At 46.0% G+C, this 23,817-nt stretch overlaps 1 protein-coding gene across 1 annotated transcript in view; it reads left to right on the top strand.

Annotated features, from left to right (window-relative positions):
• Window positions 1–23,817, top strand: part of SYT6 (synaptotagmin 6) — an 843,909-nt gene that overhangs the window by 732,696 nt on the left and 87,396 nt on the right. Inside the window, exon 4 of the mRNA XM_069633389.1 lies at window positions 22,561–22,681. Within this exon, the coding sequence (XP_069489490.1) occupies window positions 22,561–22,681 (121 nt within the window). The remainder of the gene's footprint in view (window positions 1–22,560; window positions 22,682–23,817) is intronic.

The raw sequence follows: 23,817 nt of genomic DNA, 5'->3' as shown, positions 1-23,817 counted from the left end.
CGGAGCAGGAGTGGAAGCACTCTATGTGGGTGAGGGTTGGAGAAATTGAGAAGGGTCCTGGAACAGATGGTGTGATTAGTGGGAGTTCAGAGCCTCTCGGATCGGAGGTAGGAGGGGTTTGAGCCCATGTATAGATTTTCAGATTGGTCCAAGGAATTTACGGGTGCGATTGAGGCAGTCAACAGGGAAGATACTGGTGAGGGAAGGACCAGAGCTGAGGATTTCAGGCCAGGGAGATTTATTTTGTTCTTCGAGGATATGGCAGTAAGACAGAGGAGAGCCATCTAAAGGCACAATGCTGAGGGGATAGCCTGACATCCTAGAGTTGTGGGATGAAGACGGCAATGAACTGAGTGCTCTCCTCAAAGGTGGATATCCACTTACCATAGGAGTAGACACAGAGGGTAAAGTTGTGGGCCTAGGACACAGCCTTGGGGGACATCCTCTGGCATGAAAGAGATGCCCATCATAGGACAGCACCTTGGAGGACATCCGTTGGAAGATGGCTGGCATGAGAGTGCCGTCAACATACAGACCAGGCCTTCGGAAACCATGAAGGGCGTGAACAGAAGCCGGAATTGGAAGAAGGATAGGAGTCTAATGAACCTTCCAACCCTCTCTCAAATCCCATCACCGGACTTGGGATTATCTTGGGGAGTGCAGAGGAGATCAGGTGGGCAGCTCTTCAAGACAGAAGGGCTGCATGGGAAGAGAACAAGGACACAGATTATTTGTATGTCAATTATATCCTTTATCCCATCACCACCCATATGTAGGAATAATCAATCACTTGTCTTGGAAGGTCAATCCGTTACTGAAGGAGACCACACAATCCCAGTAGTTACTGGTGCTGTGCAACGGATTCTAATCTTGTATGGAAATGGAGATGACAAGGATGCCCTCCAGGGTCGTTTGAAAACAATCCAAATCCCACCTGTTTACTCTGGCGCAATTACAATTAAGTCAATCACTGTTAACTAATTTCCTAACTCAGTTGGCCAGCGTTCGCCGTAGAGAGGGGGGATGAACTAGGACAAAAGCTGCAGAGCTGTCGAGGAGCATGAGGATTGAGGAGAATTTTAGGGGATGAGTGCAGGTGAGAAAGTCCAAGATATGGCTCAGTCGAGTGGCGGCGACCATACCCCGATTGACAAGTGTCATAGAGACCACTATCTTCCCAAAAAAACGGATGATCACATAGAAAACCACAAGCGTAAAGATTTTGTAGTAATGGAGGGAAGAGACAGTGACAGGAGCAGATACACTTGTGTATGAGCGCGATACAATATCATATCATATGCCTCGATAGGACAAGGCTTGGATGCATAACATCCTAATACAATGATATTTAACCGAGTAGTCCGGGCAAAACTAGACATCATAAGTTCAACACCCAAACAATGTGTTCAAGTAAACTTTGCAGAAGTGGAGTTATTACACTGGAAGTGGCGCAATAACAATATATTAAACCGATAAGGAGAGTATCCAAATTTGCATCACTATCATTTTAGAAGAAGCTAACACCCATTGATGTTCCTTGTCTGTTATTGTATCGTATTTAATGTGTTTCATGTTTTTTAATTAGAACGGTTATATTCACATAACAATTAAAATATATATATATATTTGCCTTGAAAAAGTCCAGTGGGTGAACCATGTACAGTGTAGACAATGGAAAAAAAATAGAACCGAATGGCAATTGGGACAATACAACTAAATGCTCATCAAAAGGTCAATCTTTTTGTAGAAGATATGAGTTCATGTTTTTGTGAGATTTGTACCAAAGATGTAATCATTTTATCATAACAAAGTTTTTGGGAATGTCCAGTATACTAAAAAACAATTCATTACAAAAATTAGGAAAACTGTGCATGACAGCCAAGAGAATCTTTCTTTGTATAATTTGACAGTCTGGCACTAGGTAAGGACGCCCAGCAAATGGGTTAACCTACTAACTTGATATTTCAATTCATTTAAAGTAATCGGAGTCCACCCAGCCCGCACAGCTTTCAGAAGGACGTCATCCGCTTAGCCTCCTGAGCACTGCCCTCTCCTTGATCAGCCTTCATTGCAAGACCCACCCACCCTTCCTCAACGTGCCCGCTTTACTGAGCTCCATAAAAGTCTCAGCATTGACCTCTCGCAATCGGGCCATGTCTTCAACTCCGTCTGGCCAGTCCCACTAGTGCAGGGGGCCTACAACCCTTGGCTCTCCGGATGTTTCGGTTTACAACTCCCATCAGTCTTCACCAGCATAGTCAATGGTGAAGGACACTGGCAGTCCAAGTTCAAAACATCCAGACAGAAGCTGGTTGCAGACCTCTTCAAAAGTGGCCTGGCAGCTCATCATTTTTCTTTTTTTTAATTTATTTTGCATTTTTAAAGCGCACACACAGCCCGGGGGCATCTGTCACAGGAACATGTCTTAGTTGCATATTTATAACGCGCTTAATACTCAGAGGCGAGGATTGAACCCGTGCTGCTTCGTGTCATCTTGTTTCCAAGGCAAGCACGTTGCGGCTGAGCTATCCTCCCGGGACAAGAACTTAGTAACAAGGACCCTTGAAGAATGTTACCACTTTACCAACCGCTGATAAGGTTGAATTGATGACCATAATAATAAAAGAATAAAAAACACCCGTAATAATAAATACTAAAGTATAAACACATTAAAAACTAATGTGTGCATATATATAATATGTATGTGTGTATATATATATATATATATATATATATATATATATATATTATGTATTCATTTATTGTGCATTTGTAAGGTGCTTATACATCAAGTAAATTGTGTTTCAAACTCTGTCCAGCCCAGCTTATTAAGGACACAGCGAGGGAACTTGCTCGCTTTATTTCCAAACTCATCAATGCCTCATTCGCATCTGGCACCATCCCCACTAACCTCAAAGAATCATGGGTGCTCCCACTGTTAAACTCTAGACCCATTAATGGTTACGCTCACCTTGTATCCACAGGGACGCCACCCAGCCGGGTTACTCGCTGATATGCTTCTCCGCTATGCCTTGATGTGGTCTGCGGGGAAGGTTCTGCCTTGTGGTAGAATTAGGCGTGCTGTCCGTCTGCCTTCTTTTCAGGGGCACGTTGTCTTTCATGGGTGAGTGCGGTCCAGTTACTTCACTGACGCCAGCCCGTTTAATATTGTTCAGGTAGGTCTTATTGCTGTTCTTTAGTTTTGTTGCTATCCTGCATGCCTTTCTTTGTTTAAAATGTCTCTTTTTTCTCCCTTAGGTATGCGGAGCTTCAGTGCAGTGAACCGGCTTGGTTGAGCCCCGCTGGTAAATTATGGCGCATTAAGAGCGCTATGATGCGGCAAGTAAGTGCTATGCACAGCGCTGCAAAATCTTGCCTTTGCTAACCTGTGTTTTCCTTCCTTGTAGGTCGCGGTGTTCTTCAGTGCGAGTGGAATGCCCGGAGTGGTGCCAGCCGAGAGGCAACCAGCCAGGTAGGCCATTTGAGCGTTCGTAATTTGTAAATGTCTCTACTGCTTTCTTTAATGTTGCCTCTATCTTCCTCTTTCAGGTCGTTCTGTCCAGGAGGCGTGCAGATTCGAGGAAGCTGTTCTCAGTAGCTGCGAGTGTTTAAAGATGAAGACTGCAGGTAAGATGCTGCTGCTAATGATGTTCCTTTTGTCTCCTTGCAGGTTCTGCTTCTCCGAGGTTCGAGGGAATAGCTTGACACGGTGAGCGTCACGTTGCAAGCTGCAAAGTAAGGCTAAGCGTTTTGTCTTGCTCGGGTGTGGTTTAAATAGCCCCAACAAAATAGTCCAGGTAAAGTAGTCCCTAGCTACCACACCCAAAACACTAGACCGCATAGATTGGTTCTTAGGAACCAAGCTATGTGGATGCCTCCATGTTGTCTGACAATACAATAAAGTAGTTTCCAAGCGCATGGTTTTTTCCTTGTGTATGAGCCTGGCGCCCTAGGTGCCAGGACTGGCCCCATGAGGACTTTTGAAGAGGATGCCAGGCTCTAGAGGCCTGAGTCCTAACTCCACCAGGCCAATTAGTTTGCCAGAGGGGGTTTTGGGCGAGGTTCATGACAGCACTCGCCCCCCTCCCCCCAAGGCCCCTCCATGGTGTTCCTTCTGTCCGGCCCAGGTTTGGTTGGGAAGTTCCGATGGAATTTCCTGATTACACGTGGTGCGTGGATATTCTCACTCGGCTCCCAGGATCTATCTTGTGGTCCAAATCCTTTCCAATCGACGAGATAATATAGCTTGGTCCTAGAGTATTTAGAGTCCAAGATATCTTTTACTTCGAATTCTGGTTCTCCGTCAACAAGTATGGGCTTAGGTGGTGTCCCAATCCATGTGCCGGGTTGCATTGGTTTCAGGAGGGACACATGGAATACCGGGTGGATGTGTAGATTAGGTGTTAAATCCAGTTTCACAGCTCCAGGGTTGATAATTGCCTTAATGGTATTGGGTCCTAAGAATCTGGGATGAAAGGTCCGGGTCGCCTTGATGGGTACAAATTTAGCGGCTAACCAAACTTTGTCTCCTACTTGATAATCAGGGGCCTTTTTCCAGTGTTGGTTGGCGAATCTCTTTTGTTTTTCTTTGGCATGAATAAGGTGTTCCTTTGCCCTTTTGAAAGCCTGAGTAATGGTTGTGTGTAGAGTCTTTACCGCTGGCATTTCCAAGCTGGCTGGAAGGTCTAGTTCAGAGGTACATCGATGTCTGCCATAAATGGTATATAAGGGCATTTGTCCCGTGCTTGAATGCAAAGAATTGTTATATGCATATTCGGCTATCCATAGTAAGTCTTTCCAATTCCTTTATACGTGGTGCAGCATGCATGTTACATATTGCTCGAGTGTCTGATTGGTTCTCTCGGTTTGGCCGTCTATTTGGGGATGGTGACTGGTAGACAGCCGAACGTCGATCTGCACCATTGTACAACATTTTTTCCAGATGTTTGACACAAACTGGCTGCCTCGATCAGAGACCAGAACCGAAGGGAAGCCATTTAGCTTAACCACGCCCTCCAGGAACACCTTTGCTAAAGTGGCTGCGTCTGGGAGGCCTTTGAGAGGAATAAAATGAAATGGGCCATCTTCGTGAATAAGTCCACAACTACAAGGAGGGTGTTGAACCCTTAGCTTGGAGGTTGATCGGTGATGGAGTCAAGGGAAAGAGTGTGCCATGGAACTGGAGGAATGTCCAATGATTGTAGGAGACCAGATGGTTTTTGTTTCTGTGATTTATTTTGTGTGCAGACACCGCAGGACTGAATATACTGAATGATGCCCTTACGCCAGGTAGGCCACCAAAAGTTCTCTTCACCTTAGCTAGGGTTTTGGCGATCCCAGGATGCCCTTCAATCAGTGAATCGTGATAGTTTGAAATGATATGCTGTTGTAATTCCTTCTTGGGTACATACAGGCGACCCCTAAAAAAGGGTAGATGGTCCTTGATGATATATTGTTCTCCGTGAGTTTGCCATGCGAGGTAAGCATCAGGATTCATTGTCCGTTGGATTTCTTTTCGTAGTTCTGCTTGTGTTAAGGCTGTCCTGATACCCAAGAGTTTGTCTTCAGGTATAATAGGTACTGGGTCTGGAGTTGTATATACTATTTCATCTATGCCCATGCGAGATAAGGCATCCGCCTTTCCGTTTCTGACTCCTGGTCAAAATGTGATTACATAATCATATTCGGCGAAGAAAAGGGCCCACCGTAATTGGCGCGAGGACTGGGCCTTGGCTGTTTTGAGATATTGCAGGTTTCGGTGGTCTGTGATGACTGTAATGGTGTGTCTGGTCCCCAGAAGGTAGTGCCTCCAGGCTTTAAAGGTGGATTTGATAGCCAGGAGTTCCTTGTCCGTGATGGCATAATTAATCTCTGGAGGTGAGACCTTTTTTGACCAGAAGGCCATAGGATGTAGCTGGCCGGTTTCCGGGTCTCTCTGTGAAAGGACGGCCCCCATTGTGAGACTGGACGCATCAGTTTCAGCGACATAAGGGAGGTCTGGATGAGGATGTCGCAGTATTGGAGCGGAGGTAAACCTTTGTTTAAGTTCCTGAAAGGCTTCTTCTGCTTCTTCGGTCCAAGCAAACTTTTTATTTTTTTTCGTAATAGTACTGTGATTGGGTCGACAACCTGAGAGAAGTCTGGGATGAACCGGCGGTAGAAGTTCGCAAAGCCCAGCATGCTTTGTACCCCTTTCAGAGACGTCGGTGAAGGCCATTTCAGAATGGCATCTACCTTGTGAACGTCCATTCTGATGCCTCATGGAGTAAGGATAAAACCAAGAAATTCTACTTCGGTGACGTGAAAAAAGCATTTTTCAAGCTTTGCAAACAAGCGATGTTGACGGAGCTTGGTGAGGACTGAACGAACGTGCCCGACATGATCTTGTTCTGAGGCTTAGTATACTAAGATGTCGTCTATGTACACTAAGGCGCACACATCAGTTAACTCCCTTAAGACGTCATTCATGTAATACTGGAATGCTCCAGGAGCGTTGCATAACCCGAAGGGCATGACTTGATATTCAAACAAGCCGTACTTAGTACGGAAGATGGATTTCCATTCATCTCCTTTTCTGACTCGGACCAGGTGGTACTCTCCTTGAAGGTCCAATTTAGTATAAATCTGGGCATCTTCAACTTGGTCTAGCATCTCAGGGATAAGTGGCAAGGGGTAGCGGTTCTTCACGGTGATCTGGTTCAATGCGCGGTAGTCAATACAGGTTCCTCAGTCTCCTTCCTTTTTCGGTACGAAGAATAAAGGACTGGCTGCGGGGGACTTCGAAGGACGGATAAATCTGTTTGCAAGGCATTGGTCTAAATAGGATTTCAAATGAAGGTTTTCTGGTTCTGTGAGAGCGTAGATCCTGCCGCAAGGGATTTGTGCACCAGGAACAAGGTCGATCTGACAGTCATAGGGCCTGTGCGGCAGCAATGTATTGGCTTGGTCCTTTCGGAAAACATCCAGGAAATCATGATATTCACTTGGCAAGGTATTAGTTGCTCCCAGGGTTGATAATGTCGCTCCGGGAGTCATGGGGATGCAGACGTCGGGTTTCTCCTCTTGGTAATAGCAGGCAGGGGAGCAGTCACTGGGGAAGGTTAATTTTCGTGCCCACCAGTCTATCGAAGGGTTGTGAGCAACCAACCATGGCACCCCTAGTATAAGCCTGAACTGAGGTGCCTTGATGAGATCGAATGAAATAGACTCCCGATGTCCGTCCTGGCACAGCAAGGTTACCCTGGCTGTGCACTGGGTTACTGGTCCGGTAGCGATTTCTGTCCCATCCACGTTGGTTACCTTGTCCATAGTTGGCTTAGAACACAAAGGAAGCCCCATCTCTGCTGCCAGTTCTTGATCAATATAATTTCCAACAGCTCCGCTATCGATGTATGCTTCAACGGCATGCATTCTTGATGACTGTTGGTGTTTAATTAAGATCACTGGTATTGCAAAGTGCGAGGTCAGCAACTCTTTCTTCTCACTCGACAAACTGACCTCTACATTTGTCGAGCTTGGTAGTTTCCGATTCCTTAGCTTCATCCTTCTCTGTGGCCCGACTGTTCTTCTTGGGGGTTTTACTGGACAGTCCTTCAGGAAATGTCATGGTTTCCCACAATACAGACAAAGCTGTTGTTGTCTTCTTTTGTCCCGCTCTTGTTTTGTTAATGGATGCCATGTCCCTCCAATCTGCATGGGTTATACAGCATTTCCAGGTACACGGGGTGTGTTTTCCCTTGGTCGAACATGCACGGTCTGAGGGTCCGTTTTAGACCGGTCTGCCTTTCGGTCCTGCAACCGGTGGTCTAGCTGCACGACCAGATTTATGAATTCTGCACAGTCTCTGGGTGGATCAACCACCTGGGCTAAGACGTCCTTTAATTCGCCTCATAAGCCTCGATGGAATAACGTGGTTCTTTTGGTTTCTGGCCACCTAGCTTCGGCAACCAGTCTGTTGAAGGTAGCAATGTATGTTAACAAGTCCTGATTCCCCTGTCGGAGGGACAAGAGTTCATTGTCTACTGCTTGTTCCTGGGTATGGCGAGCAAAAAGTTTTTTCCATTTCTCTCTGGAACCCCCCCAAAGTCATGTAATAGAGGATCGTCATGGGTTACCAACGGCACCGATCAATCTGCTGCACTACCACTCAGGTATGATGAGACAAAAGCTACCCGAGCTTGGTCGCTTGGAAATACTGCAAGCCTACAAAGAAAATGAAGGCGGCACTGATTGATGAATGCCGCATACGTCCGTGGGTCGCCTGAGAACCTTTCTGGTGGTGCCAGGGGCACTGTTCCAGGTAACGTGTTCTGTACCGGAGTGGGTGGTATGGCGGGGTTTTGCATTGTTGGATTGCTTCCAGGTAGAGGCGTCTGTCCTGCCTTTGATTGCAAGTATTGCCTGCTAATCTCTTCAGTGCGTTCTTTGGTCACTAGTAGGTCTCTCCGGGGGGCATTAGTCTCTTGTCGGGCAGAATGAACCTCAGCACAAAGCTCTCCTAGTAATTGGGCCAATTGGTCCAGTTCTGATGTCTCCATGGCGCCCAGGTGGATTTGTTATGGTAGGCTTTGCGTTCTGTTACGCTCACCAGGTATCCACAGGGATGCCACCCAGCCGGGTTACTCGCTGGTATGCTTCTCAGCTTTGCCCTGATGTGGTCTGCAGGGAAGGTTCTGCCTTGTGGTAGAATTAGGCGGGCTCTCCGTCCTGCCTTCTTTGCAGGGGCGCATTGTCTTTCATGGGCGAGTGCGGTCCAGTTACTTCACTGACGCCGGCACGTTTGATATTGTTCAGGTAGGTTTTATTGCGGTTCTTTAGTTTGGTTGCTTTCCTGCATGTCTTTCTTTGTTTAAAATGTCTCCTTTTTTCTCCCTTAGGCATGCGGAGCTTCAGCGCAGGCAACTGGCTTGATTGAGCCCGGCTGGTAAATGATGGCGCATTAAGAGTGCTATGATGCGGTACGTAAGCGCTATGCGCAGCTCTGCGAACTCTTGCCTTTGCTAACCTGTGTTTTCCTTCCTTGTAGGTCGCGGTGCTCTTCAGCACGAGTGGAATATCCGGAGTGGTGCCAGCTGAGAGGCGACCAGCCAGGTAAGCCTTTTGAGCAGTTCGTAATTTGTAAATGTCTCTACTGCTTTCTTTAATGTTGCCTCGATCTTCCTCTTTCAGGTCGTTCTGTCCGGGAGGTGTGCAGATTCGAGGAAGCTGTTCTCAGTAGCTGCGAGTGTTTAAAGATGAAGACTGCAGGTAAGATGCTGCTGCTAATGATGTTCCTTTGGTCTCCTTGCAGGTTCTGCTTCTCCGAGGTTCGAGGGAATAGCTGGACATGGTGAGCGTCACGTTGCAAGCTGCAAAGTAACGCAAAGCCTGTTGTCTTGCTTGGGTGTGGTTTAAATAGCCCCAACAAAATAGTCCAGGTAAAGTAGTCCCCAGCTACCACACCCAAAACACTAGACTGCATAGCTTGGTTCTTAGGAACCAAGCTATGTGGATGCCTCCATGTTGGCTGACAATACAATAAAATAGTGCCCAAGCACATTGTTTTTTCATGGTGTATGAGCCTGGCGCCCTAGGCTCCAGGACTGGCCCCATGAGGGCTTTTGAAGAGGATGCCAGGCTCTAGAGGCCCGAGTCCTGACTCCACCTGGCCAATGGGTTTGCCAGAGGGGGTTTTGGGTGAGGGTCGTGACACTAATTACCGACCAATCACAAAAGTACCCTTTCTTTTAAAAATTCTCAACAAAGTTGCATACCTTCAATTCCAGAAATATCTGGAACTACACCATCTATTAGGAGCTCAACAATCAGGGTTCCACGCCCAACACGGAACTGAGACTTCCCTCATCGACATGAAAGCCCAAGTGAAAATCAGCCCTCCTTCTCCTCCTTGACCTCTCGGCTACTTTCGACCTTGTGGACCACAAGATCCTATGCAACCACCTAGACTCAGATGCCACTTCTCCAAAGAAGCTATAATCTGGTTTGAGTCTTTACAAATTGACAGGACCATGAGGGTCTTCACCATGTCAGCAGCCGCAGACCCCATTCCGATTACCTTTGGGGTGCTCCAGGGTTTTTGTGTCCCTCCCACCCTGTACAACATATTCACAAAGCCCCTTTTCAATGATCTAGACCATCTTGGTATCACCTACACTAACTATGCAGATGATACTCAGATTCTCCTACCACTCTTCGGGGGATTACGTTAAGGATTTGGCCTTGGTGAACAGAGTATACCTCACCATCCAGGCATGGATGGCAACCCACGATCTATGCCTGAATGATGATAAAACAGAGATCATCATCTTGGGTACCACATCCAACCTCAGAAAACGAGGCCAAGAATACTCATCCTTCATTATTGATGGTAACCTCATCAAAGTGGCCACTGAGGTAAAGACCCTTGGTTTTTACCTCGACTCCACTCTCGCCTTTACCAAACAAGTGAACGCCATGGCTTCGGCCACCGCTTACACTTGTTAACTTATTAGAACGGCAAACCCTTTCTTTCTGATAACAGCAGCATCATCCTGGCCAGAGCCCTCATTCTATCTAGGTTGGATTATTGTAACGCCCTTTACATTGGTTCCAATGAATCCATCATCCGGAGAATCCAAACTCTACAAAATAATGCCCTTAGAGCAGTCCTCGGCGTGGCCAAGAGAAATCACATATCTGAGATTAGGCGCCAAAACAACTGGCTTTCAACCCACGACAAAATCCAGCTAAAAACTGCCTCGCTTACCCACAAAGCCTTGAACAACGCCGCTCCTAGCTATCTATCTGAGAGATTCCACTGAAGGACCTCGATCAGACGCTCCAGACTAGCCAACACCAACTGCCTCACCATTCCCAGATATAAACTTTACAAGGTTGGGGGTTGTAGTTTCTCTATCAATGCAGCCCAACTATGGAACACCCTACCGCCTTCACTCCGAGAAGACCAATCTTACGAGAAATGTAGACTTAGCTACATCAATTGGCTCAAGGCGTCTGATCACTAAGGCCCGGTCCCCTCACCACCCACCACAGCTACCTCCTGAAGCCACCCTCTGTTCGTTCAGTATGCCTGCTCATGTGCTCTTTTTGTGTGTGTTGATTTATATTTGCCTATTGCACCTGTACCATTGTCCCATATCTGTTTGTCATATGTAATTTATTCTGTAAACTAAGCTGTGTATCTCCTTGTAACCCTTGCGCCTGATACCCGTGGGTCTGGTGTGCATTTGTTTAAAACATTTTTTATTTACGAGATTATAATCGCCGAATGCGATTTTTTACAAGGTTTCTGTTAGAAATAGCAAGGACGTGAAAATTAAAACTTCCAAAAGAATAAAGTTTTCTAGTTTGGACGAGTTCAACTGGTGATGTGTTTCTTTGAGGCTCACTATAGTCTTCAAGCAAATCATTTGGAGTCTTTAGAACAATGCTGGTGAAAAAGTGTTCCAATATTTTTGTTGCTGCAATGGCCCATGAGGTCTTTTCTCCTCTAATTAGGCGTAACCACCAAAGCTCCTCTTCCGCTATGTGGGCTTTTGCTAGATGATAAGACGGGTAAGGGGATCGAAAACGCAGAGTTCCTGGACAAGACAAAAGCAGATGTCGTAATGTTGCAGGTTCTGCAGTTACGTCCCAGAAGCGACAGCTGTTGGTGGCAAAACCCCTCTTATCTTCATTATCTCGTTTGATGGCAAGAAATTTAGATGTGCCCTTAGTAAGGTAGATCTCAGGTTTTTTGAGGGATGTCTCTTTAAAAATGGCTGTATTTCATTTAGCTCTCGCGCTGTTTGAGGCAAATGTGCTGGCAGCTTGTATGTAAGTGCTTTGTCTAGAGTAGTAATCCAATCAAGATTGTCAAGTCTTTTTTTAGTTTTCATCGGGTTCTGTAAAAGCTTGTCAACAGAGCTGCCACACTCGTCCAGATTTTCTTTACAATTACTTTCCCATTGGGTCAACAATTTGCATGATCCAGAGCTCATCTTTGTCCTCAACAGCGTGAAAATATGAGGGCAAGTCAAGTCGGTGGTTTTCCGATATAACATCAAGCTGTTACGAGCAACAATTGCCGCAAGAGAAGTTAGAGACAATTCTCGCCTGATTAAGACCATGGGTGTCAATTTAGTAAGATTTAGAATGGTGTGCCAGAATAGTCTTTCTAGTATGGGTCAAATTGGTTTTGGAAGGGATGGCAAGGCCTCTGCCCCATGTGTAATAGAAGGAATTACTTTGGCTCGATAGAATTTTAATGCTGGAAGCAGGGAATCCCGACCATACTTCTTTTCGAGGATCTGTCCTTGGGCAGTTAGAGTTCGAATTGTTTTATACAGGTTGAGATTGCATTGCCTTTTCCACGTTTGTACTGTCCATCAAGATGCCTAAGTATTTGAATTCCAGGACCTGTTCAACTCTGTCACCTTCCAGATACCATTTGTGTTTGGCCTTGTTCTTTTTAGATTTTTCTAAGACCATAATCTTGTTCTTTTTTGTTTTACTTCAAGGTCATTTGCCATTGTATACTTTGCAAGGGAATCTAACTGGCGTTGTAGGCCAATGGCTGTTTGATCGAATTGGATCAGGTTGTCTGCATATAAAAGACGCGGCACCTTTTCTTGGCCAATTTTCAGAAGAAAAGATCTAATCGAGGCGTTTGCTTCTTGGTAATCGCCGAAATATGCCAAGAAAAGATCCGCCGCCAGAGGACATCCTTGCTTGATTCCTCGATTTGTAGGAATAACAGATGTAAGTAGACCATGATTATTCAGCCGAATGCAAATGGAGGTATCGGTGTGCAAGGCTTTTGAGGGCCCTTAAATACCCAATGAACAGTCCCAGGATTCCAGCTTCTGCCAAAGTTTAGATCTATTTACGAGGTTGAAAGCCTGAGTAAGGTCTATATATGCCAAATAGACCCTCGGGCTCTCTTCAAAAACTTTGGCTTTGAGGACAGTCAGTAGCATGATGTTGATGCTTGTGCCCATTGTTTTCTTGAATCCTGATTGAAGAGGGCCTGCACAAGGAGCATTTTTAGACCACAATTGAAATTCTTATAGTCACAGGCTTCCATAGACTTTGCCGATGACATCAAGCAAGGCCACTGGGCGGAAGTTCTGAGGATCATTTTTACAACCTTTTTTGTAAATCGGAACGATAACCGATGTCTTCCATGATTGAGGAAGTTTTTTTTTAGGATTGAGCATCTTTCAAATATTAGACTTAACAGTTTAGACCATTCGGCCAGTGAACTCTTTAGATCTCTTTAATGCCGTCCAGTCCCAGAGATCTCGAATTTTTGAGCTTGGTTAGAGCTTGTCTGATGTCCTCGATGTCATGGACAGAGACCCAAGGAGAGCTCTGAGAGGATGATGTTGATTCTGGCACTGACGACGGAGATCTGAACAGTTCTGAGTAAAATCTTACCTAGCTTTGTTCAGAAATTCCGTTTGTCAGAAGTTCGTCCAGAGCCCTACCCAGCGGTCTGATCCGCTTCCAAAAATTTCGAGAATTTGCATTGTTGACTCGTTGTAACATGTCAATAGAGTCCCATTGGTAGAGGGTCAGCTGGTAAGATCTCATCCAGGACTTATAGCTCCTGACTGCCTCTTTAGCACTGGCTGTGTTTTGGACGGTGTTGTGTCTAGAGGCAAGCCTTTTGGCTTGCCGAACTTTATTTCGATTGAATGCCAAGAGGGTATCAAAGGTGTGAGTATGATGTTTTTGCTCTTTGCCCAGTTTCTTGGATTTGATGTTTACTCCTCTGAATGGTTCCAGGAGAGGTCTATAATCGACTTGTGTGTCATTAGACTGGGCTATGTACATTTTCGTTATAGTCTTGATGTCTTTCACAGACAGACGCAGTCAGTTTACGTTTCCCGTTGGTTCCACTGCTGTCGCAAAAAGTAAGAGTTTGGTTTATTTGATGAAGCCCATTTTATATACAAAAGGTTGTGGTCACTTTGCATTGTTTTTATCACTTCTGCTTCCAACAAGTGTGGTAAAAATGATTGAGAAGCGAAGATGTAGTCAGTGATGGAGTTTGAACATCCCCTTTTCCATGTTGGAGTGATGTTAGAGTCAACAAGTACAGTGGCCGTGTTGAAGAGGTTTCTTGATGACATTAAGTCATTCCAGGCTTTACCTCGAGAGTCAGCCTGGGCCTCCACGTGTTGGCTTCAGGCCGAGATGTTATGGGTGTACAGTTTGTATTTAGATCGCCACAAATCAGTAAATCGGCGCCCTGAAAATCTGTGAATGCAGAATCAATTATTGATGTTACCAAGTCCAACAGATTTCCCATTTGGATCCCCTTTGGGTTCCAATAAATGTTGGTAATCCAAGCTCCATCAAGCACATCTTCTACGTTATCCTGTCTTTACGTGTCCATGAAAGCAGGGCTGTTAAGATGAATGGGTTTACCAGGAGTGTTTTCTCGATGTGCAACCCGCTTCCAAGACTCACGGCAATCAGCAGGCCAGAAGTGGGACGACCCCTCTTCCCGACCATGGCTGGCGAAAATGCTATCTCAAAGCCATCCAAGATCGGTTTATTTTGAAGCCAAAGTTCTTGTAGACCTAAAATGTCAAAGGCTCCCAAGTCTATCTCCCGAGGACTCTCGGATTGTGAAAACCCCTTGTGTTCCAGCTACCTAGAGAAAGTATTGAAGATGCCTGTGCAATGGAATGAGGGGGTGATGGCTATCTGTGAAGTCTTTCTGCAAGGACTTTTCGGAGCCAAGTCCATGATTACTGCTTTAAATCTGGTCTACACAGTCATGGTTTCATCGTTGATCTTACTTCATGGCTTAAAGCTGTGGCTCTTTCGTTGTCTATCTGGGGACCGATTGGCCAGCGTGCTGGGTCAGGCTTTGTTGGAGAGAAAGCAAAGTTTCGGCCCTTTGTGCTGTCAACGATGTTCTCCTGATGATTCCCTGAGCCTGAGGCTGCCTCATTTTGTTGTGGTGGAAGTTGGCTTGACCCATTCGTTTTGGCCTGACCAAGCTTTTGCACCTGGTCAGCGTCTTGATGGACGTTTCTCTGCTCCTTTTGGTCGGTAGTATGCAGGGATTTGTCGACAGTTGTTAGGACGGACAAATCAAAGCCTTGTTTATAGAGTGTGTCCGAAGCCATTTTTAACATATTATTCGCTGTTTTAGAAGATGTATATAAGTAGCACATGGCTTTTTTCCCCTCGTTGGCTGGTTCTGCAATTTTTAAATCCTCAGATTGTATCAATCTAAGGGAAGATGGCCTGTGGAACAAGTTTAGGACTGCCCGTCTATTCAGGACCATGTATTTTGAGTTTCCTGAACGTTGTCTGAGCTTAAACAATGGCTCCGATTTGACTCTGGTGTGGTCGTCATGATGAAAAGTGCGCCTTTTAACCGGACTAGCCGACTCTACTCTTGAACGGGTCTTCTGCTCTTGATTCAGGTAGGTGCGACGCTTGCAGTGTTCAAGGTCAAGTTTGTCTTGCGGCAGGCCTTCTCTAGATCGATTACCATCACTTAGATGAGAGTTTGTTCGTTCGTTTATGGGTTTTCTGGAGCCACCCGATAGATCGCATGGCGATGAGGTGTGTTTCAGATTGTGAGGAAGGTTTTTAAATCTGTCACTTAAAGACAAAAAGCTTTGTGGGTCTAATTGGACAACTTGAGGCTTGTTTGCTGCAGCGTTTAACAACTGGGGTTGAGCCTCCCTAAAACTACCATCTGGCTCATCATGATGTATGGGAATGTCCATCAAGACCTTGTGGTTCAAGAAGTCCGGAGTCGTTTTTGGGGAGGATTGAGGTTGAGAAGCCACATGGTCAATTGAAACGACCAGTTCCGGCACTGTCGATGGAATTTGTCTGACTTTTTCATGAATTAAAGCCATTTTAGTCGATTTTCCCTTATTTAGTTGTAGTATAACTGATTTTGTAGACTTTGCAAACTGTTAGCAGGTGAGTTTGTCATTTTTCGCAGTACTGACTGTTGATAATATACTGGCGTTGCAAATTGAAGACCCTTTTGTTGCCGGTGGTCTTTTAAGAGCGGCCTGCCTCAATGGTTTTGGTGATGTAGAGACCTCTTGATCGTCTGCGCAAGTCACGTCATTATCAGAAGATATGGTTTGTATTGCGACAAGATTTTTGGTGGTGCAAATTGTAGCCCCAATTTGGTGGCTCGAGGTGCCCCAAATTTTCGCTGTACTGCTTTCCCCATGCTTTAGAAGTAAGTTTGAGCTTGGGGATTCTGTATGGGTGCCAAACTCACCGAAGTTTTGGGTGCCTGGATATGGTGTTTTCGGAAAGCTTCCGGCTGCTGGACAGAGGTGGTTTATTTGCTCCAAAGAGGCAGACCCATTTTGGCGTCCTTCAAGAGCATTTATGTAGCCCTCCAAGTAGATTAACTTGGAGTGCATCATTGCAAAGATTGAGGTATGGTCCTTAAGAGTGTCGTTGATCGACTCGTATAGTTTACAAAAGGGGGACAGGGCTATTGTGACCGAAGACATTATTGAAATAATTTCAGTCTTTTTGGTTGGTGTTTCCTTTGAAGAAGGATAAGGGAGGTCACTCAGTCTTCTGTTAGGCGGATGATGAGGGGTCAGTGGTGTCGACAAGGGTTTCTTTTAGTTTTTTGTTGCTGTTTTTCCAATGACTTTGAACGGTCAATGGCCTCATGAAGTTCCGAAATTTGCTTTGCTTGAAGATGGAATCTCTTTTCCGTAGGCTTTACCTTGGGAACTCTCTGTGGTCAAGTTTAGATATTCGTCCTGTTGGGACTTTTGTGGCGAATTTGACAACACCTGGTGTGGGCCAACGGTAAATCGTCTTTTGGTGTTTCTAGTTGAGATCTACTAGCTGGCGTTTGAAAGGCAAGGTTTTGGTAGTCCAGAGGTGTTCCGTTTACTAGATAGTTACTGGTGTCGCTCTTTGGTACGGCTTCCCGCACCGGGCTGATAGCCCGGATGGTACTTTGAGCTGGAGTAACTGAGTTGTGAGGAAGAGGAAGGGGAGCCTGGGATGCTGGATCACGGCCAAAGTGCCATCTTGGGCTCCCCGAAGTCAAAGGCCTCGGGCTATTTTCTCCATTTGCTATAGGGGGGTGGGTTTTGGTCGTCGCCTGGGGGTCCAAGAAGGCCTCCAAAAGATCAGAGTCTGAAACCTCACCCTGGGCACTCTGCTTCCGCCTGTTACTTTTTGTGAAGAAAGTCTTTAACGAATTTTCCAGGGCAGCCGAATTCACCGTTGTAATCTGTAGGCTACTCCTGGATGGACGTTTTGCTTTAGATCTTGTGCTTTATCTGTAATGCACTTTTGTTTATTGTTGTGGCCATAAACAGGCCCTTGAGGTTTTGCCAAAGTCCCAGTGCTTTTGTATCATGGCTGTACCAACTTTAAGGAGTCTGGCTTCTTCCCTCATCAATCGGGGCTTTGAGGTGACTCATTGGGCACCAAGTTCACGTCTATTGACACTGCATCCATGGAGGGTGTGTCAGATTCCAAGATTAGAAGAGAAAGCGTGTTTAAGGCTGCGGGTGTATGAATGAAGGCTTTTACAGATCTTGGAGCGTTTGAACTTATTCGCTCCTCAGGAAGACCCGCCCCTCTTCCAGACTGGGTCTGTTCCGATTCCTGAACGTTAAGGGGAACTTGCGCCTCAAGAAGCACGGGGCTGCGTATGCCCGCGTTGCTCACTCCTCCCGTGATGGCGTCTGTTTTGCCAATACCAGCTCACACGAGCCCATGGCTGGGTCCGTTTCCTCCTCTGTTACCTCCCACATCGTCCGACAGTGAAGATCTCTTCCATAGTCCCCCTCCCCCCTTTCATCCACGGGTGCTCCTGAACCTCCTCCGGGGGCAGTTGGCATCCCGCTGGCCACAGATGATAGTGAGGCCGGACTCGCAGGTTCTGGGATGAGAGCCAGAAGGGTCGGCTGGAAAGAGAAGATCTGTGGGCGAATCAAAGGCGGGGAGGCCACTGCAGCTTTGTCTGCTTCCTGTGCTTCGTCAATCACGCTGGCCGGCGAATGGAGCGGGAACTCCAGCTTCTCCAAGGTATTCTTTTGCTTGTCATCACAGGGCTTTGCAGGATACGATGAATTATGTGTTTTTAACGGCAACCCCTTTGTTGCTAGTTTTGAGAGGGGAGTAGGCGTGGGAAAACCTGAAGGGTCCGTGGACTTGGGGCGAATACTGCGGAGCCTACGGCGGTCCTCCTCACGGCTTATAGTATTGGTCTCTTCACGGGGGACACCACAGAGGGCGTCTCTCCCTCCACCGTCTCTGCAATAGACTGCCGACTCTCCAACCACTCCGCGGGGACTGGAAGTTCTTGTAGAAAAGCTCTGCCTTGCAAAATCACAGACACTGAAAACAGACTAGCAAGGGTGACTGCCGCAGACTGCCCACTCTCCAAGCACTCCGGTGCGCATTATAAATGAATAAACAAACAAAGCTCAGACAGAGCAACAGGGAGGGAACATGGGAGTGAAAAGCAAATATAAAATTGAAAGATCGAGGCAGACCTACTAGGTCTTGTGAGCATCGTGCAAATATATTTAGATTTATTTTTCAGGTAGAAAACTTCAGTTGCAGGGGCGTTAAGGTGAACATTTAACACAACAAAACCCCTGAAATTCAGCAGACAATTTAGGCAAAGCCACCTTAACTTGGCGCCATACCTGTTTTGCAGCATATGACCACAAATCACTGATTAATAATATAGTTACATAATAAATTGTCATAAGAGGCAGCATGAAGGCAGAGTTGCCGATATCTGAAAATATTCGGTGTACCAGACTGCGGTTACTGGGGTACAGGTCTTTGGATTTATTTCAACCCAATTGCTCAGAAACAGCTACATAGCATCCACCTGCAGTCATAGGACTGAGCGGTACTCACAATCAATACTAGTGGTAGAATAATTAAGAACATAAATTGTTTGGCTGTTGGGTTGGCGACAGATCGTGACAACCACATAGTTCAGAAAAGTTAGTGAGTCGTGAGTGCCACTGTGAGTCACAGTGACATTGTGGGTAGGCCTTTTCTCAAAGGAAGATCAATTTTAGGGTCTTGTCTAAGAGATTCAAGCTAATAGGATCAATTCAATGACCGGTCTGTCAATGGTGCAGAAGCAGGAGTGTGGATTACGTGCTTGGGGTTTAGAGGCTTTAGGTTTACATGCTTGGGGATTACATGCTTGGGGATTACATGCTTGGGGATTACATGCCTGGGGATTACATGCCTGGGGATTACGTGCCTGGGGATTACTTGCTTGGGTAATAGAGGCCTGGGGATTACGTGCTTGGGGGATTTAGAGGCCTGGGGATTATGTGCTTGGGGGATTAGAGGCCTGGGGATTACATGCTTGGGGATTAGATGCCTGGGGATTACATGTTTGGGGATTAGAGGTCTGGGGATTACATGCTTGGGGATTAGATGCCTGGGGATTACATGTTTGGGGATTAGAGGTCTGGGGATTATGCGCCTGGGGATTGCGTGCTTGGGGATTAGAGGCCTGGGGATTAGATGCTTGGGAATGACGTGCCTGGGGATTAGAGGCCTGGGGATTACGTGTTTGGGGATTCAATGCCCAGGGATTACGTGTTTGGGGATTCGATGCCTGGGGATTATGTGTTTGGGGATTAGAGGTCTGGGGATTACATGCCTGGGGATTACATGCCTGGGGATTACATGCCTGGGGATTACATGCCTGGGGATTACATGCCTGGGGATTACATGCCTGGGGATTACATGCCTGGGGATTAGAGGCCTGGGGATTAGAGGCCTGGGGATTAGAGGCCTGGGGATTACGTGCTTGGGGATTAGAGGCCTGGGGATTACGTGCTTGGGGATTAGATGCCTGGGGATTACATGCATGAGGATTAGATGCCTGGGGATTACGTGCCTGGGGATTGCGTTCTTGGGTATTAGAGGCCTGGGGATTACATGTTTGGGGATTAGATGCCTGAGGATTATCTGCTCGGGGATTAGAGGCCTGGGGAGTATGTACTTGGGGATTAGATGCCTGCGGATTACATGCTTGAGGATTACATGCTTGGGGATTACATGCTTGGGGATTAGAGGTCTGGGGATTAGAGGCCTGGGGATTACGTGCTTGGGGATTACGTGCTCGGGGATTAGAGGCCTGGATATTATGTGTTTGGCGGTTAGAGGCCTGGGGACTTGGGACCTGCGGTGGGACTTAACATCAGTAGAAGGGTTGGAATCTCAGCGTTTGGGGTTTTGAAAGCGATTACTGGTTCGGTGAGGACCGGCGGATATTCATAGAGGTTTGATTATTAGTGCCGGAAACCCTCAGGAACATGTCTGAGACAGTGAGTCGGCTGGCATGGTGGCATCAGAAAATGGGCCTGTGCCAAACTGGATGTAACCTGTCTTTTTTGTGAAGCCTGATTTGGTTTGGCTCACACTTGCTTTGCACTTCTTGCCGTTTTGTTGATAGAATCCATAAGTGTTTGTTTACGTCTTACATCTAATAAAGAAAAGACAATATGGTGCAAAATTTCCCCGATTAATGCAATTTTTATTTTTAAATCGTGAAATGATAGAGAGATGTTTTTTTTATCTTTGCATTCTGTAGTCCTTGGTTTATAATGTTTAATTCATGACACAATCCTCCCCTTTTCAGTACCCTAATTGTAAATCTTGTCCAATGTAATGATATTCCTTATATCTACATCTAAGGAACGAAAGGGCCGAGTCGGCCCCAGTCCGGGATTAACACGTATGACTTGAAGTGTTAGAGATCTCTGGAGTGAGAGGTCCACTCCCTCTTCTCCCCCAACTTTCTCCCTGCTTTTTGCATCCCTTTTCAACATAACTAACACATTTAAGTACCACTTTTATAATCATTCAATACTGTTTGTTATAGCCCTTTCATATCACATGAACTTTATCGAAAGCCACTAAAGGTAGAATCTTGGGGTATCTTGAGCAGTCTTGCTTTACCTGTGTAGTTTCAAGTTGATGAATCAGGGTTTTCGGGGGGTCTTTTGAACCCATTCCACCCCTCCCCCACCCACTGTGTTCCTCGCACCTTGAATCCTTGTAACTCGAGGGACCACATGAACTTCGAGGATCCAGGCGGGTTTGGTGGCATGGAACCTAATCTCAATGTGACATCCGTTTTGACCCAAGTTACTCGGATGGAAAGAATCCTAGGCGCGCTATTGATCTCTTGAGATTTTGAAGTATAAGAAATCATGGTTTCTAATTTTGGACTTGGCCATTTAATGGAAAACATATAATAAGAGTAGAGAACCTTGGATTTTTCTGTTATGGCACCTCCCCTCACCCCTTGTCTGTAGTTGCTATGCGAATGTCCATAAAGGATATTGGGGAGTGGCTAAAGCAGAGGAGAAATTGCTGTTGCTAAAGAAACGTAAAGAATATTGTTGATGAATTAAAAGATCTGCGTAAATGATCTTGTTCAGTACTTATATAGTTATCGCCTCGCCTGCAGGAAAAGGAAGACCGAGCAGCGTGGCGGCGTGTAGATGTTGGAGGTGCATGGATGCACTGGTCACTGCAAACTTCCTATAGCCCTTAAAATGAGGCAAGTTACTGAAGCATCACAAGTGTAGGCACGCACGCCCTTTGACTTGAGAAGTGAATTTACACTATCATTTAAGAGTAAGAACCGCTGCCTGGGGTGCAGTGTAAAGTCTAGCCCCTTAGTGCAATGCGTGCAGGTGTTGATGGTGTTCGTGCTTCTGAAATCTTGAAAGTTCAGGGTATACATCAGTCACCTAATAATCTCTGGTTGTAAGCAAAAATGTTTACAGAATAAGAATGAGAATTGTCTCATTAAAGATGAAATCTTTATCATAGATCACTCTTGCGCGTACCCTTTTCTGTCATATTTCTAACTGTGCGGCTGTTTCTTCTGGTGGAATGGTTGTCTAGGACCGTTAAGGCAACGCTATGCAGAAGAGACCCCTGGTGACACTGCGCGGCTTTTCCAGCTAGGGGACAGCAGTCATTTGCTTGCTCTCACTGTCGACTTGGTTTATATTACGCCTCGTGCTGAGTTTTTCTGCATTACTGGCGGACCATTGCTCAGTGATGCGAGGACGCATAAGCTTGATGAGCGGAAATTGAAATGCCAACCGGGATGCTGATGTCAAAACTGAAATCCCTTTGGAAATTATATGTTGTTTTCCAAAGGGGAATTATGCAGGAAAGGAGTGTGCTGCGGGAGTTTTACTGTTTTCTGGAGAAATCCATGAACCTTAAAACACTTTCCCCACATGAATAGACAAAATAAATATAAACAGAAAGAAAGAAAGAAGGCCTGTTAATGTATTCTCAATGTCTTAAGAGGAATGCATTCCAAGTAAAAACTTGTGTCAAAAACATCACCCTCTTTTGATTCTGTGCTACTCTTTCCTCAGAGAAAAGTAGAAATTGAAATTCCTATTTACAGTTTAGTCCGCGGGTGATGGGATGGAGTCTGGGGATTAAGAGCAGAGGAAGCCTTGTCTAAGGACACATGTATTCTGTACACGGATGGCTCGCCGACTTTTCTGATCTTGAGTTCTTTTTGTTTGTTTGTAGGAAAGTGTGGATCTGGGAGAGATCATGTTTTCCCTTTGCTACCTGCCGACGGCTGGACGTCTTACCTTAACAGTCATCAAGTGCCGGAACCTCAAGGCCATGGACATCACGGGTTATTCAGGTATGTTTGAGCAATGCACGTGATGGGACTTGCAGAGCTCTCAAGTCTTGTTCTTTCCCTTTAGACTCTGGACTTGAAGTTTTTTCTTTTCCATTTGAAATTTAGAAAAACTAGAAGTAATTCTAAGCATAAACGGGACTGGGTTGCCGGCCAATGCATGACCACAGGAAACTTGAGAGCTCTGTATGTGTGAAATATATAGTTGGCTGGATACTTCTATGCTTGTCTCATTATGTGTCATTATTCAAATCTGTGGAGGTAGCTCTCCAAAAGGGCAACAAGAGCAGTTTGCCTCTAAAGCAGTAACCCCCAAGGTTTGGGGTATTACCACCTCCTTATTGCCCAAGTCCCAAGAAACGAGGGACTTGGCACCATTACCAGGGGGTTATAGCTGGTAGCACCTCGCATTCTGTCTACTGACCAACACATTTTCTTTTCAAGTTGAAGTTTTACACTGAAACTCCCATCAGCCCCTGCAAGCATAGTCATTATGGTAGCCATAGTCCAGAAAAGTGAGAGTCGCAGACTAAACCTCACTGGGAAGCAGGGTTGCTTTGTATGTAGGGGTAACATCTGGGGGTTACAGATGAGGTGTGCGGGTAGTAGAAATAATTTGAGAGCAGGTCGATCAGGAAGCGGGGGCATGTGGGAGTAGGTAAGGGGGGGCACCTAGGTTAAGTAGGTGTGATAGGATAGAATCGTTTTCTATATAAGGGGGAAGTGAGTTCAAATCAGTGGGGAGAGGAGGGCGAAGAAGTGGAAGACGGGGCACAGGGAGAGTGAGGGTTCTGAGAGATTGGGCAGGTAGGAAGAGCGGAGGCTGCACAGGGATGAATAACGAGAGATGGTGTTGGCAAAGTAGGGGGCGCAAGCCTAAGTAGGGAATTAAAGAGAAGCAGTAGAAATGTAGGAGGTATGTATTTCTCATTGAGGCAACTAGTGTGGAGGTGGTGTTAAGGGGTAGAAGATGAATCTGGGGAGATTTCAGAGGATATGGGTGGCAAAGTTAAGTACCTTATCCTCTGGACAATAGGAGTATCGGGGGGTTGACGAGAAGTCTCGCACAATGGCAAGGAGACAGTATCACTGCTGATTTTCCTGAGGTTAAGAATTAATCCAGGACATAGTCACGGCAG

Source organism: Ambystoma mexicanum, chromosome 13 (assembly GCF_040938575.1).
Source record: "Ambystoma mexicanum isolate Mex_15411 chromosome 13, UKY_AmexF1_1, whole genome shotgun sequence".
NCBI classification, from domain to species: domain Eukaryota; kingdom Metazoa; phylum Chordata; class Amphibia; order Caudata; family Ambystomatidae; genus Ambystoma; species Ambystoma mexicanum.
The sequence above is the reverse complement of the archived record's forward strand: the minus strand, read 5'-3'. Positions and strand labels throughout refer to the sequence as shown.